Source organism: Cavia porcellus, unplaced genomic scaffold (genome assembly GCF_034190915.1).
Source record: "Cavia porcellus strain 051 isolate PalLab524CR breed Dunkin Hartley unplaced genomic scaffold, mCavPor4.1 scaffold_2, whole genome shotgun sequence".
NCBI lineage: Eukaryota > Metazoa > Chordata > Mammalia > Rodentia > Caviidae > Cavia > Cavia porcellus.
The window spans coordinates 95031124-95044784 of record NW_026947485.1 but is presented as its reverse complement, the minus strand read 5'-3'; the positions used below and the strand labels follow the sequence as shown (position 1 = coordinate 95044784).

General features: G+C 41.8%; 1 protein-coding gene across 8 annotated transcripts in view; it reads left to right on the top strand.

Moving 5' to 3' along the window:
• The first annotated feature begins 4994 nt into the window (after positions 1-4994).
• The window catches only part of Ate1 (arginyltransferase 1), a 181342-nt gene continuing 172675 nt past the window's right edge, over positions 4995-13661 (top strand). The window contains exons 1-4 of one of the 8 annotated variants that reach the window (XM_063244871.1): positions 4995-5591; positions 8020-8083; positions 8943-9005; positions 13059-13162. In XM_063244871.1, the coding sequence (XP_063100941.1) occupies positions 5507-5591; positions 8020-8083; positions 8943-9005; positions 13059-13162 (316 nt within the window). In that variant the 5' untranslated portion in view covers positions 4995-5506. Of the gene's footprint in view, positions 5678-5905; positions 6129-6178; positions 6379-8019; positions 8084-8942; positions 9006-13058; positions 13163-13661 lie in introns of those variants that run through there. The other 7 variants (XM_005008080.4, XM_005008079.4, XM_063244872.1 and 4 more) reach the window with 7 other exon arrangements.

Below are 13661 nucleotides of genomic sequence, written 5' to 3'. Positions count from 1 at the left end.
ATAAGGTGTAATTACTGAGTACAAGTTGCTATTATTTTAAACCATTTATTACCAGTTAGATCAATTAAGTTTTAAAAATGAATTATTTTATTCCATTTATATCTTCTTTAATGCTCTTCCTTTGTATGCAAATTAAAATATCTTAGCTTTATTATTTTTCTTTTTTGTGAACAGCTTAACATTTCTAGCAAAGCAAGTATACTAGCAACAAAGTCCCTCTGTTATTGTTCATCTAGGGAATTTTCTCTTTAACTTTTGAAGGATAATTTCAGTGGATACAGAATTCTAGATTTATTTGCAACAGTTTAACTATTTTATTCCATTCTTCCTGCTTCCATGTGTTCTGAAGAGAAGTCAAATGTAATTCTTGCTCCAGGGTCCTCTATGTAGGGTTTTCTTTCTCTCTGTCTCTGTCTCTGTGTCTATCTCTCTGTCTCTCTGTCTCTACCTCTCCCTGGCTTTCAGAGAGTTTTTTCTTTGATTTCCTGCAGTTTGAATGATATGACTGGGTGTAGATTTTGGTTTTTTTTTTTTTTTTGGTCTTTTTCGTTTTTATCGGTACCGGGGATCGAACTCACGACTGCCTGCTTGCAAGGCAGGCGCTTATGCCACTGAGCTAAATCTCCAGCCCCCTGAGGTACTTTTTAGTCTAGTTTAGGAGCTACATGTGGCTAATATCTACCAAGTTGGACAGCCAGTCTCAACAGTAGAGAAAAGCATCCAGTCTTCTGTCTGTGTTCCCACTACTTCTCTCTGTGTGCCCAGACTAGTATGCCCTTCTCTCTGCCCTTAGTTTTCCTCTCTGTCTTTTGCCCTTTTCCCACTGACTTAACCAAGATCCCCTCTACTTCTAACACCTTAGTGGAGGGAAAGAAGAAGCTATTTCACTGTTCTCTTTCATTCAAGGAACGTGAACTGCTCTTCACATTGCCAAGGCCTAATATATGATGTGTTTTCCAGGCTAGATATCATATCTGGTAAAATAAAAAATGTTACCAAGATTTAGTATAGCATTATCAACATTTTTTTTTCTGTCAAGTAAGAAAATTAAAGCAAAGACAACCCCTATTGCTAGCATCTTATCAGCAGCAGGACATTGTAACAATGTTTTTCTTTTCCTCCCCAAAGGAGTAAAGTAATTAAAACTTTGCCTCTCTGGGGGAGGGAGTACTGGGGATTGAATCCAGGGCCTCATGCTCTCTCAGTGAGCTCTTTTTATTTTGAGACAGCATCCTGCTAAATTCCCCAGATTGGCATTGAGCTTGAGATCCTCCTGCCTCAGCATCCTAAGTATCTGGGAATGCAACCGATCCCGTTGTACCTGGAAAGTTTTGCTCCTTTTTCTTTTTTTGTAATCCTCATTTAGGCCTGGAAGATTCAAATTTTGTCTCTGACCTTTAGCAAAATAAAGATATCTAGGTACCACTGCCCCACATAGGTCCAAACTTGCGTTGATTTCTTTTTCTCTTTAGTTTCTTTTATTTTTATGACTGTTTCTCCTTCTTATGTAAATGGTTTACTAGTTGTATGACCATGGGAAAGTTATTCTGTCTCTGTGACTTATGTTTCTTGTTTTGTGAAGTTGCTGTTAAGGATTAACACACACGCATACACATACAACTGTGATAAAGTTTAATTTATAAATTAGGCACAGTAAGAAATTAATAGGACAAATATAACCATATAATCTAATAAAAGGTATGTGAGTGGAGTTTCTCAAAATATAGATCTTAGGAGCCTCAGCATTAGATTTTTTTTTTTTGCCTAATAAGCCAAAGAATTTCACTTTTGGACTTAAGCACTTATGGCTTCTCTGGCATATCCAAATTGCCAGTATCACTACGCTTGCACTCTAGGGTCATATTAAGATAAGGGTTACCCAAATGCAAACGCTGCAATACCTTAATAGCTAACTGACCACTGGGGCAGACAGGTTGTATATACAACATGGGATGCTTCATGTGCTGGGCATTGTAGGAACGGGGTTGGGGGGTCACAGGCAGGAAAGAGGAGAAATAGGATCTCATTAAGTTTTACTAAATAAATCAATAGAAAATCTTACTAAGGCAGCTTTTGCCTCTGCAGTTAGACTCCAGCAATTAGAAAGACAAAGGTAAACAGACAGAACCAGGTCTGAGAAGGTGCCAGGTAGGAATTTAGCAGGAAGAGTCTGAGGCAACACAGGGATGTAGCCAGGAACAAGAAAGACCAGGGTACCCAGCTCCTACCTTTACCTAATAAGATAGAGACAAGAGGCAGCCACCAAGGATTTTTTTTTTTTCCCTTTTTTTTTGTCTTTTTGAGATGAGGTCCCGCTATGCAGTTCAGGCTGGCCTTGAGCTCACTTTGTGGCCCAGGCTGGTGTGGAACTTGCAGCGATCCTCCCACCTCAGCCTCCCAAATGCTGGGATTACAGGTGTGAGCCACCATGCCTGGCTGTGGATTCTTAGGTAATATAGAAAAGACATATGGACACCTATGCATACTTCTATCTGTACTCTCACCAGACACACTCCTGTGTTCCCTTATGTCTTAACGCTGAGCTGCCCTTCTATGAGGCTCCTCTTCCCTACCCTTATCCATCACAAAAGGCCAGGAAGGAATCAAATGCCCAAAAGAATGTAGGCAGTGGTGCCCAGGCCTGGGTCACAGCCAGCCAGAGAGGCAGTCAGACCATTACAAGCTCCAGGTGCCCCATGTGGAGCAGGGATGCCAGTCTTTATAAAAAGGAGCTGAGGGCAAAAACCCACGGGTATTTGCTTCTGATGCCCCCTGGTCTTCCAGAGTAGCTGTCTATCTTCTCTCTGCCCTTTTTAAGTAAGTTCTCTTCCTTTAAACTCTGCCTCTTTAATTCACCACCGGTGTTTTTACAATCCCAGTAAGTTGTGAGTTCCAGCAGAGCAGCAGTGTGGCATGATGTACACCCTTCCTCACGACAGGCATGACTGAGTGGGGTGGCAGATTTCCTCACACTAAGAATCACACATTTAAAATGTGAAAATTTTTTATTTTGAAACTTTATTAGTCTTGGACCATGATTGACCATTAATACTAAAATCAAGAAAAGCGGGACATGTATTAAGGGGAAATAGTGTATAAAAAAGACCTAAAAAGCCTTCTGGCCTCCTATTTTCTGTTCAGAATATGGTGGTTTTCCTCTTCTTATTTCACAGGCTCTTGCTTTCATTCAAAATGAGAGCCTGTCCAGGCAAGGGCTGGAAATAGTCAAATCTGCCAGGAAGAACAAAGTGAGTGAAGGCTTTGTTTTTTGGTACCAGGGATTGAACTCATGACCTCACACTTGCCAGGTAGGCGCTTATGCTACTGAGTTAAATCCCAAGCTCAGAAGGCGTCCTTAAGATTATGGGTACTAGGGCCAGAGATATAGCTCAGTGGCACTTGCCTGCCTGGCAAGTTCGAGGTTGTGAGTTTGATATGGGCACTAATGGAGCAGGAGTCTTCAACTCAATTTCCTGTTAGGAGCAGGAAATCCTAGAGGGACCTTGACAATCCCCTGCATACTGCATGGCCATCTCTCATGTTCCTTCTGATTGTATGAAGTACAAATGATGGTTAGAAATGTGTCACTAGGCCAAGAACCTCCTCTTCACATTGCAAATACAGTAGACATTTGAAGAACACTGAAAGGACCTCGTTTGCTTCTGTTTTTCCGTGTTTCATGACTAAATTTTTTTTTGTCTTTTTCCTTTTTATCGATACTGGGGATCGAACTCATGACTGCCTGCTTGCAAGGCAGGTGCTTATGCCACTGAGCTAAATCCCCAGCCCCATTTTGTTTTTGAGACCAGGTCTTGCTATGCAGTTCAGGCTGACCTTGAGCTCACTTTGTAGTCCAGCCTGGTCTCAAACTTGCAATGATCCTCCTGCCTCAGCCTCTCGAGTGCTGGCTTCATGACTGACTTTTAAACACTGACCCGCCCCAATCAGCATTATTGTTGACTGTGAGGCCAAATGGGCTTAAATTATCTGAACACAAGGAGGGAAAGATTAAGGAATATCATCTTGTTGAAGGAAATGCATTCACACTTTGCCCCGTTTCTTATTCCATCATGTATCTTCTTTAAAATAGTGGTTTTGTGTTTAGGCTTACATATTCAGGTTCATCTGCTCGCAGCTGACCAAATCAAAGGAGGCCATATACAATCTGCCCAAAACATGCATACATCAAGAAAAACTCATATAGATATTTTAATATTACATTTATTGAGACATCATGAGATTAATACAAATTACCTTTGGCCTCTACAATTGCAATAGGTGCTCCAAGTGGTGGTCATTAGCTTCCAGACATTTACTTCTTTGTGAACTGCTGTAGTGTGTATACTTTTTGTGTGTGTGTATGTGGACTCTATTTGGAGGGAAATACTTATAGTTCCACAGAGATGGAAGGGCCTATTTGCCTCAAATCACCATCTCACCATTTACAGTGAGCATGGTCTTTTATAGTAAGGAACAGAGGCGGAGGAGCACCCTGAGACACTGCAGATCTTCACATCTGAGTTATCACTGCTCATCCTCCTCTTGGGGAAAAGGAACCAGGCTCCTGGCCTCCCGAGGCAGCATCTGCATAGTCCTGTCATTTTTTTTGGGCAGAGAAGAGGAGCAGGTGCTAGCTATGTGCTCAGTAGATGGAAGTTTGGAGAAATTACTTACCTTGGAAAGAAAAAAAACCCTCAAGTTCCATTTTGCAGTGCTCTATGTTACAGTCCCAAATTGGAAGGCCATGAGCTGAATTCAGCCTTTATAAACGGTTTGTTTGGCCTGTAGAAGTACATTTTTTAAATATTGAAATATGCTTATATTTAAAACATAGAGTTTTCATTTTCTCAAAACTTTTAGGATGTGACACCCAGCAGAAGCCAACTGACTCTGATAGCGGCTTCCTTTTTTTTTTTTTTTGTTGGTACTGGTTAAAGTGTGTGTGTGTGTGTGTGTGTGTGTGTGTGTGTGTATGTTTTTGAGACAGTGTCTCACTCTGCAGTCCTGGTGATTGCTAGGCAAGTGCTTTACCCCGCATAGCCTAGGACATGAACACCTCCTGAGTAGCTGGGATTGGAGGCCAATCAGACTGTTTCCTTAAAAGTGCCAAGTTTTCTACTGGAGAACTCTCAGCACTCTGTTTATGTCTGTTTATATTTCTGTAATTAGGGGCAGGCATTTAAGCCAGCTGACACGAGGGTAATTTTCAACCCGAGACCAGCAGGATATGACTAGGTGAAACTGACTGGTCTCGAGTCAGTTTCTTCATCTGTGAAATGGGCTGATAACGCACAGCTCTGCAGAGAAGAGGACTGCTGATCCAGTGTGGAGCCTGGCCCAAACACCGGGTTGGAAGGCACGACCAGCATCCACCTAGGACAGGGAAGCCCCAGGAGCTCCGCGCCCGGCCTTGTCCTGCACCCCTCCCGCTCCAGCCGCCGAGCTTTGCGGAGTCAGCCCGGGGCAGCGAGAGGCGGGGCCGGCCCACACCGACCCTACGGCGGCCATGGCCTCGGTCGTGGAGTACAAGGGCCTCAAGGCTGGGTACCATTGCGGCTACTGCGACTCCAGGGAGGGCAAGGCGTCCTGCGGTGAGTGTCCTGTGGACCGGGCAGCTGCGTCCGCCTAGCACCAGCCCTCGCAGGCGTCCGCCACGTCCGGCCGGCCCCTGCACCGGGTGAGAGCGGTTGTGGCCCCCACTCCGACTTCTCCTTTCGTACTCATCTGTTCCCAGCCGGTTTCCCTTCTAGCTCCTTCCACCCCTCCGCCCGGCCGCGCGCCCGCCTCACCCTCCCGGAGGCTGACTGCCCCTCACGGGAAAGAACGGAAATAGCAGAAAGCTGCCCTAGGTCAAGATGGCGCGCACGGCGTCAGCCCCGAGAGGCGCCGGGCTGGGCGAGGCCTGGGGACGCCTGAGTGGCTTTCCCACGAGCCTCGGGGCGCCCTGGCGCCGCGCTGCATTGTGGGGTGGCGGCGGCGGCGGTGTTTGTCCTGGCGGCTGAGTCTGGGTTGGGCTAAAGCCATGGCTTCCTGGACCTCGCTCTCACCTAGCATCGTAGAGTATTTCGAGGGCGAAGACTTCTACCGCTGCGGCTACTGCAAGAACGAGTCGGGAAGTCGCTCCAATGGTGAGCGAGAGGGTGGTTGGCGAGGCCGGGCGTGGTGGCCTGGAGTTTGTGTGACCGGCCGAAAGGTCGCCGGGCGGCTGCATCCTCTGAGCGGCGCAGGCGGAAAGCCACCTTCGGAGAGCGGTGTCTCTACGATTTAAACGAACCAGCGGCTGAGTCTGCAGGGGCGCTTGTCCTGCTGGTTGTTCAGGAAAACCCCTCGGCTGCCGCCCTAGGGACTGTGTCTCGCGTCCGGAAACGGATGACCTCGGTGGGCGACGGGTTCCCTAGTGGACGGCGCTCTGTGCGGCCCGAGGCGGACCCGCCTCCTGGGCGCGCGTGTAGAATAGGAGCGCAGGACCGGCCGGGGTCTGGCGCTGCGTGTGCAGAGGGAGGCGTGAATGTGTGCGCACCGGTGCAGTCCTATGTGATAAAGTGTGCGTGGAGTAATTACGAGAGGCCAGTGACCCTAACCGCTGTCAGACAGGTGGCCTGTGGACTCTGATGTTTGACATTTTACCAGGGGCTCGTATCATTCCTCCAGCTACCTCTACACAGCAAAGTCAGCCCAGTTTTGTTTTTCTGTGACTTGCTTTTCTCTGGGAACGTTTGTGTTTTGTAAACGAAATATCGCGTTCATTTCCTGCTGAGTCATGCATTGACAAATAGGGAATATAGAATCTGTTCCTTTAATGGAATATTCCAGCATTGTGGAAAACAAGATGACCATGGAATTATAAATTAAGGGCTTCCCATAATTGGAGAATGGGTTAGTCCATTATGGTGTGTGCATTTATTCATTGAGCATGTTTGTTAGGTGCTCAGTCTAAAGTAGACAGTTATGGGCAACGGTCTGAAGTAGACAGTTAAACGCAATCATTTGAAGTGACGATAATGAATACCAGCTAAGTGGACAAATGCTTGTGGCATTATATAGATGGTTAAACAGAAACACAGGCTGTAGAACGCATCTGTGACATGATTGCAGTTGTGCGTGGAATGAAGCTTAGGAGAAGCATTTCATTTAAATAGTGGCAGTGGTTGCCTTGGAGTGAAATAAGTTCCATCCTCCTCCTCCTCTTCTTTTTTTTAAAATAGTTTTTGTACTGTGACTATGGAATCTCCCACGAGTTACAGTAAACATGTCTAAATTTGGCTTATGGATTAGTTGGTATCAGTGAATGCTTTTCAAGTATCTGGATGTTTCTGTTGGACTCTAGTACTAAGCTTTCTCCTGATATATTCAATTATGCCAGGCCTATCTATGCCTCTACATATCTCTAATACAGTTTATTGATTACAAAAGAGAAAAATTTATTTTTGTTTTTAATGCATTGTGCATTGATGCACGTATGTTAAATGTTGATTCTGGCAGTCTTCATTTTTTTACTCCTGTAGTTAAATAATTTTTTCATCATACAGTTCACGTAGTTCTGCATCTTCTTGTAGCCTTGACATTTGATTTACTTTGTTTTTCACTTAGAATATCACTGTGTACTTTTGTCCTACTTTTAGTGTTCAAGTATATATATGTTTATAAATTAGAACTAATGTGCACCAAGAAATTTGCTAATTTTTCTTAAGAGACCAGTGAATTAATGGTGTTATTATTGAAGCTTGAAGATGAGATGCAATTTGATTGCAGTGAGGATCTAGATTGTTGATATCATAGACTGTTGACTAATAATTAGATGTTATTACTTTTATGGATTTGACTTTTTAATTAAAATAAATGTCTTACTTTTCAGTGGTGTTGCATGTCAAGTTAACAAGTGTGAAGTGTATGCAAAGTTTTCCACAATGTGACTTTTAGAATTTTAGCCAAGGCACCCATATTACTAAAGCAAACACTCTGAATTTTAAAACAGAAGGAAATTCAACCCGTTGTAATTAACACACCCCATTTTTTCAGGCATGTGGGCACATTCCATGACTGTACAGGATTATCAGGATCTTATAGATCGAGGATGGCGAAGGTAATAAATACTCTTTAATTCAAAGATACTTTCTGCTATTTGAGTTCTTGTAATTGAGAAACAGAATTTGTGTTTAAAAGATTTTCCTGTTGGATGTAGTGGCATACACCTGTAATACAGCACTTGGGAGGCTGAGGCAGGAGAATCACTGTGAGTTTGAAGTCAGCCTACGCTGAGTTCAAAGCCAACCTGAACTACATAACAAGACCTTACCTCATCCTCCCCATAAAAAAAAGTTAAAATTTTTTCAAGATTTAATAATGAGGCTCAAAAAATCAGATGTTAAAGAATGTGTGAGAGCTGAGTGAAGGGTTCGGCCAGTAACTGAGCTCTAGAATGCTTAGAAAAAAATCAGATTAGTGGTATAATACTTCACTGGCACACATGCATCACCTAAGTGTGGCTGTGACAGCACCAGTATACGTATATTAGTCCCACAGAATCATGGGCACTTCTTTATTTTTCCCCTTGGTAGTAGGAGTTGAATTCAGGACCTTGCACTTGCCAGGCAGGCACTGTGCTGCCAAGCTATACCCTCAGCCCATGGTACTTGCCTTTCATGGGTCATGTGGTATTAGTGACAGGTAAAGTCTTTGAAGGACTTGCAGATTTGAAGAGACAACATTGAGATGATGAACCTTGTAGTTCATATAGAAAAGCTTAGGAAAGAAAAGACTGGGTTCTGGTCTTTTGTGTGTCTGCCTGTAAGATTGTTTAGGCTATGAATAGCAGTTAAATCTAAATGTATTTTCATAGTATTGATTAGATTTTTATCCTTAATTTGGTGATCCTGTATTAATCTGCTATAGTAAATGTGTAAAGCATGTAAGAAATTAACTAACTATTTTTACAATTTTAGAAGTGGGAAATATGTGTACAAGCCTGTCATGAATCAAACATGCTGTCCTCAATATACAATAAGGTAAGACTTCAATACAAAGAGGATCTATAGTATGAAGATTATGTACAGTTTTAAAGCAGAATCTTACACTCTATTAGTGTTAATTTCTATTTTAGGTAGACATTCTTCATTAAAAAAATACAAATGAGTTTTCTATATACTTATGCTATATTCATTGCTGATCAGTAGCTTAATATCACTTATTATGCAACGAATACAATTACAGAATAGCTTTATTGTCCTTATTCAGTGTTCATGGTTAAGAAGAGATGATATTCTGTAAAACAAGTCATTTTCTTTTAGCTAGCAATTGAACTTGGCTGAAATCTTAGGATTTTTAGAATCAGAGAATGTTGATTTTTCCCAGTGTGGTGATTTATGCCTGTAATCCCAGCTACGCAGAAGACTTAATCTGGAGGATTGAAATTTTGAGGCTCGACAAGGCCATTTAGTGAGCCCCTTTCTTTTAAAAAGAAAAAAAAGTGGATGGATGTCTGGGGTTGTAGTTTAGTGGTACCAAATACTTGCCTAGCATTCACAAAGCCCTGGCTTCAAAGAAGGGCTCCTTTCAGGTGATAAGTAAATTACATTATGTATCTGTTATATATAAACCACTTTTACATATAATTACATAAATTGTTTTGTATGGGGAAAGATTCAATTAACATTGCAAAACACTAATTGTAAAATGTTATTTTTGCATTTCAGTGGAATCAAACATTTCCTGAATTGTTACTTTTGCCTGGTTTCTCTACATAAATCAATCTTATGGAGTCATTTTCCATGTTTTTTCTTCTGCTTATTCACTGTAGTAGTATAATAAGAACTTTTAGAGAGTCAGAGACATTATCTTATAATTTAGTTTCTTGTTGGGCAGAGAACTTAGGGGTTTCCCAGCATGTGAGTATACCTTCCTGGGTACGTTTTAAAAATTAAAAAAAAATTTTTTATCAGAATTATGTATGCTCATAGAGTACCAAATAGCTCTATAAAACTTATTTTGGAATTTAGGTGTCTCTGAAACACTTTTTTCCTATTCTCATTGGCAGTTACTTTCAAATCTTTTTGCCTTTTTTTTTTTTTTTTGTGATACTAGGAATTGAACTAGGGGAATTCTACGGCTAATCTATATCTTCAGCCCCCTTTCTAAAAATTTTATCTTGAGACAAGATTTTGCCCAAGCTAGCCCTGAGCTTGTATGCCACCGTGCCCAGCAAGTCTCTTAACTGATTCTTTTGATTTTTCAACTATCTTGAAATAACATGGTTATATAATCATAGTACTGTTACTTCTTCTTTCTTTCTTTTTAAAACATTTTATTTATTTATTTATTGTTTTTCTGAGACAGAGTCTTGCTATGTAGTTGAGAATGGCCTTCAAGTTACTATTAACCTAAAGTGACCTTGAACTCATCGTGATCCTTTTGCCTCTGCTCCTGAGTTCGGGGATTGTTGGTGTGTGCCACCATGCCGGGCTTTTCCTAAGCAGCATGATACTAATGTTTATTTTATTTACGTAATTATGGAATTCAGAAGGACATTCATGGACTTTACCATTTTTAATATTTGGTTAAACAAAATAGCACATATAAATAAACTCATTACAAATCTAACAAAAAGAAAAGAATGAAAACAAGAAAGAACCTGGGGTTGCCCCTTACTGGGCATCAGTGTTGGGCTTACCAAAGGTAGTAGCGCTTTTTGCTCTCAGGTATCAGTATGGGTCCCTGATTTGGATTTTAACAGAAAAACCAGTCTTGAAACTTTTTAGCACCTTTGCATATCCCATTGGCTCAGGGATTCCAGTTACACAGTATACTTTAAATTACCATTTGCATAGACCCAAGAAGCTTTGTGAAAAGGAATTAGTTTCCTCCTCTTCCAAGAAAATGGCTTACCATCATCGACAGTGCTGATGGATCTGTTTGAGGACAGTTAGCAGTGTTGGCAATAACTTCTTGACTGGTGTGATTGAAGTGTCATCGTAGAGGAGTAAAGAGCTCCCCACCAGTTTTGGTGTAGAAATGGGGCAGAAGACTGTACCAGTTGTGGAGAAGGGATAATGCAGATGTTCAAGGAAATGGCGAGGGCAGACTGTTGTAGGGACCACGGCACACTGCCAAGGCCTGGGGGATGGGAGAAAGGCGGGTGGGTAGAACTGTATATGTGAGCCCTCCAGTTCTCGTGAGCTTCCATGTTTTTTGGAACTACCAGTTTTTTCCTTACAAATGACATTTTAGCTCCCTCATGAGCTTATCCTCCCCTCCAGTACACTCAGGGATCTTGAATTTGCAGTCAAGGTGTAGTACCTGACCCACTTCCCACCCTACCTCTTGAATGCAGACCCATTGCTGCACTTTGAGAGACAATTTAAATGGTCCCCACTGGGGAGAGTAGATTCGTGATGAAACCCTTGACATTAGTGATAATAGTGACATTGAGATCCCCTGCTTGTTCATAACCAGTGCTTCCATAATGACATTCAAGTTACCGTTCCCCTGTCTCAGCATTCTTGTGGGTTGTCACCAGACAACCTTTGGAAAATCTCTTGTAGTGTTTCTTACATGAGAGTGTTAGTGTCCTGGTTGAACTGATTGTGGGTACTGAGGGCACAGAGTTCTCTGTACTGCTTCTCATGGTGACTGTGGGCATTGCTGCCTGGGACAGCTCCAAGAATTCAGATTTGGTTGACCTTGTTCCCTTTTTAAAACACGCAACTCGTGTTTTTCATTTTAGATCCCAGGTTTTCCTCCTGCAGGAGAGGTAACCTTTTCAGTGTTTTCAGAACCTTTAAGGTCTGCCTTAGTCTCTGGTGTCCGTGATTTTATGCTTTGTCACTAGGGAAGAAAGATAGAAATCAAAAGGGGAAAAAAGTTACCTCTTCTCTGTTAAAGCAAAATAACTTGTGGATTGGTTTATTTTATCACTATTATGCAAGAGTTTTAAAAAACTCAACATGTGAGATTTTGTTGTTTTTTCCCCTACTTCCTTCAGATAGAATCAGTTACACTGCTGTTTTTCTTCTAATTCTTTCACATCATGACATCGCTCAATCAAGAGACAAGGCCTAGGTGACAGATAAAGCACACAGCGCAGTCCGAGCAGCTGTTGTAGGTGCACGGAGCCTCTGGGGCAGCCCTTCATCATTTGGGTACACGGTAGTAAGGCAGGCACTACACCAGGGGCAGCACAGCTACTCAGCCTCTCCCGCGGCCCCAGGCGCCTGGCCCTGGGCCCTGTGGCGGGCAGCTCGCTGTGGTGCTGCCTGTGAAATCTTGCCTGGCCCTGCTACCTGGGCTGGGCATGTATTGGCACATTGTCTCCCTCCTTCCCTCATTCCCTTCTACCCTTTTTTCCTTTGACCTTCTCCCTTACTTCCCTTCCTACTTAACTGTCTCACTTCTCTTTTCCTTGTCACATTCATTCAGGTTCCTTTAAGGCCTCATTCCTAACTTCCCATCTGAGTTTTTTTTTTTTTTTGTACTGAGGCTCAAACTCATGATCTCACACTTGCCAGGCAGGTGTTTGCGCTGCTGAACTAAATCCCCCCCCATCTTAAAAATATTGTGATTTTCTGTAAATTATTCACAGACTGAATATTCACATTATGACTGTAATGTGCTTTGCAGCTTAACTGTGTTATAGCCTGTGATTGCTTGTACAAGTGTTTGCTTTTCCTGGAAATTAATAATTATCTTGTTTGTTTTTGTAGCCTTCTGTGTACCTAGCCCCATTTATTGTGAAGCCCTTTTCCAAGCTGTGTAAATTTTCTTTTAGTATGTTTAGCTTTGTCAATCTTTTTTCTGATACTCACAGAACCTGCTTTCTAGCTACAAACATTTTTCTCCTCTCCTTTTTCCTGTGGGTTTATATGATTGTGTTTGTTTTTTAAAATCCCTTCGTGGTAGTTTTAGTGACGTTTAAAGTAGGATTGGAGGCTACAGTAAACCTGTCCTCTAACCAGGAATCCCAAGCATGAGACTTGCCTCAGTATACCAAATCCTACACAGAACTGACTTTATTTTGTCAAACTTTTTTAAAAAAAAATTTTAAAATACTTACTTTGCTTTCTTAGGTGCCGACCTTTACAATTTCAGCCATCAAAATCACACAAGAAAGTTTTAAAAAAAATGTTGAAATTTCTGGCTAAAGGGGAGATTTTCAGAAGAAATTGTGAGGGTAAGATGAGATTGGGTCTAAAGACTATTTTCTTAAAATGAATGTATCTTTCCAAGGTTCTTAATTTTCAAACATCTCATGTTAGGTGAGACAGGGGATCGTGTACCACTCCTGTGGCGACAGAGGCTGCTATCAGCATTGACATTGCTGTTACTGTTGGCCCCACAAATCAGGGTTATGGGAAGTACTGTTTATGCCAGAATAGTCTAATTTGGAAAGAAAACTGAAGATCATTTTAAAGATGTGATTTTTTTGGAGTTGTGAAATTTTTCTATTGTTTGCTAGTATTTTACAAATTTTTTTTGATGTCTAGGAATCATGTCATAATTAGTTAATATATAAATCAAAATTTTGAAGATGCTGTAAATTGATGATTTTGTAAACATCAAAATTCAGAGTGTTCTGTCTTTTAATCTAGCTTTTACATTTGATTATTTGGCTTATTACGTTGCAAGGCTTTTTTGTTTTTGTGTTTTTGTGGTACTGGGGATTGAACTTA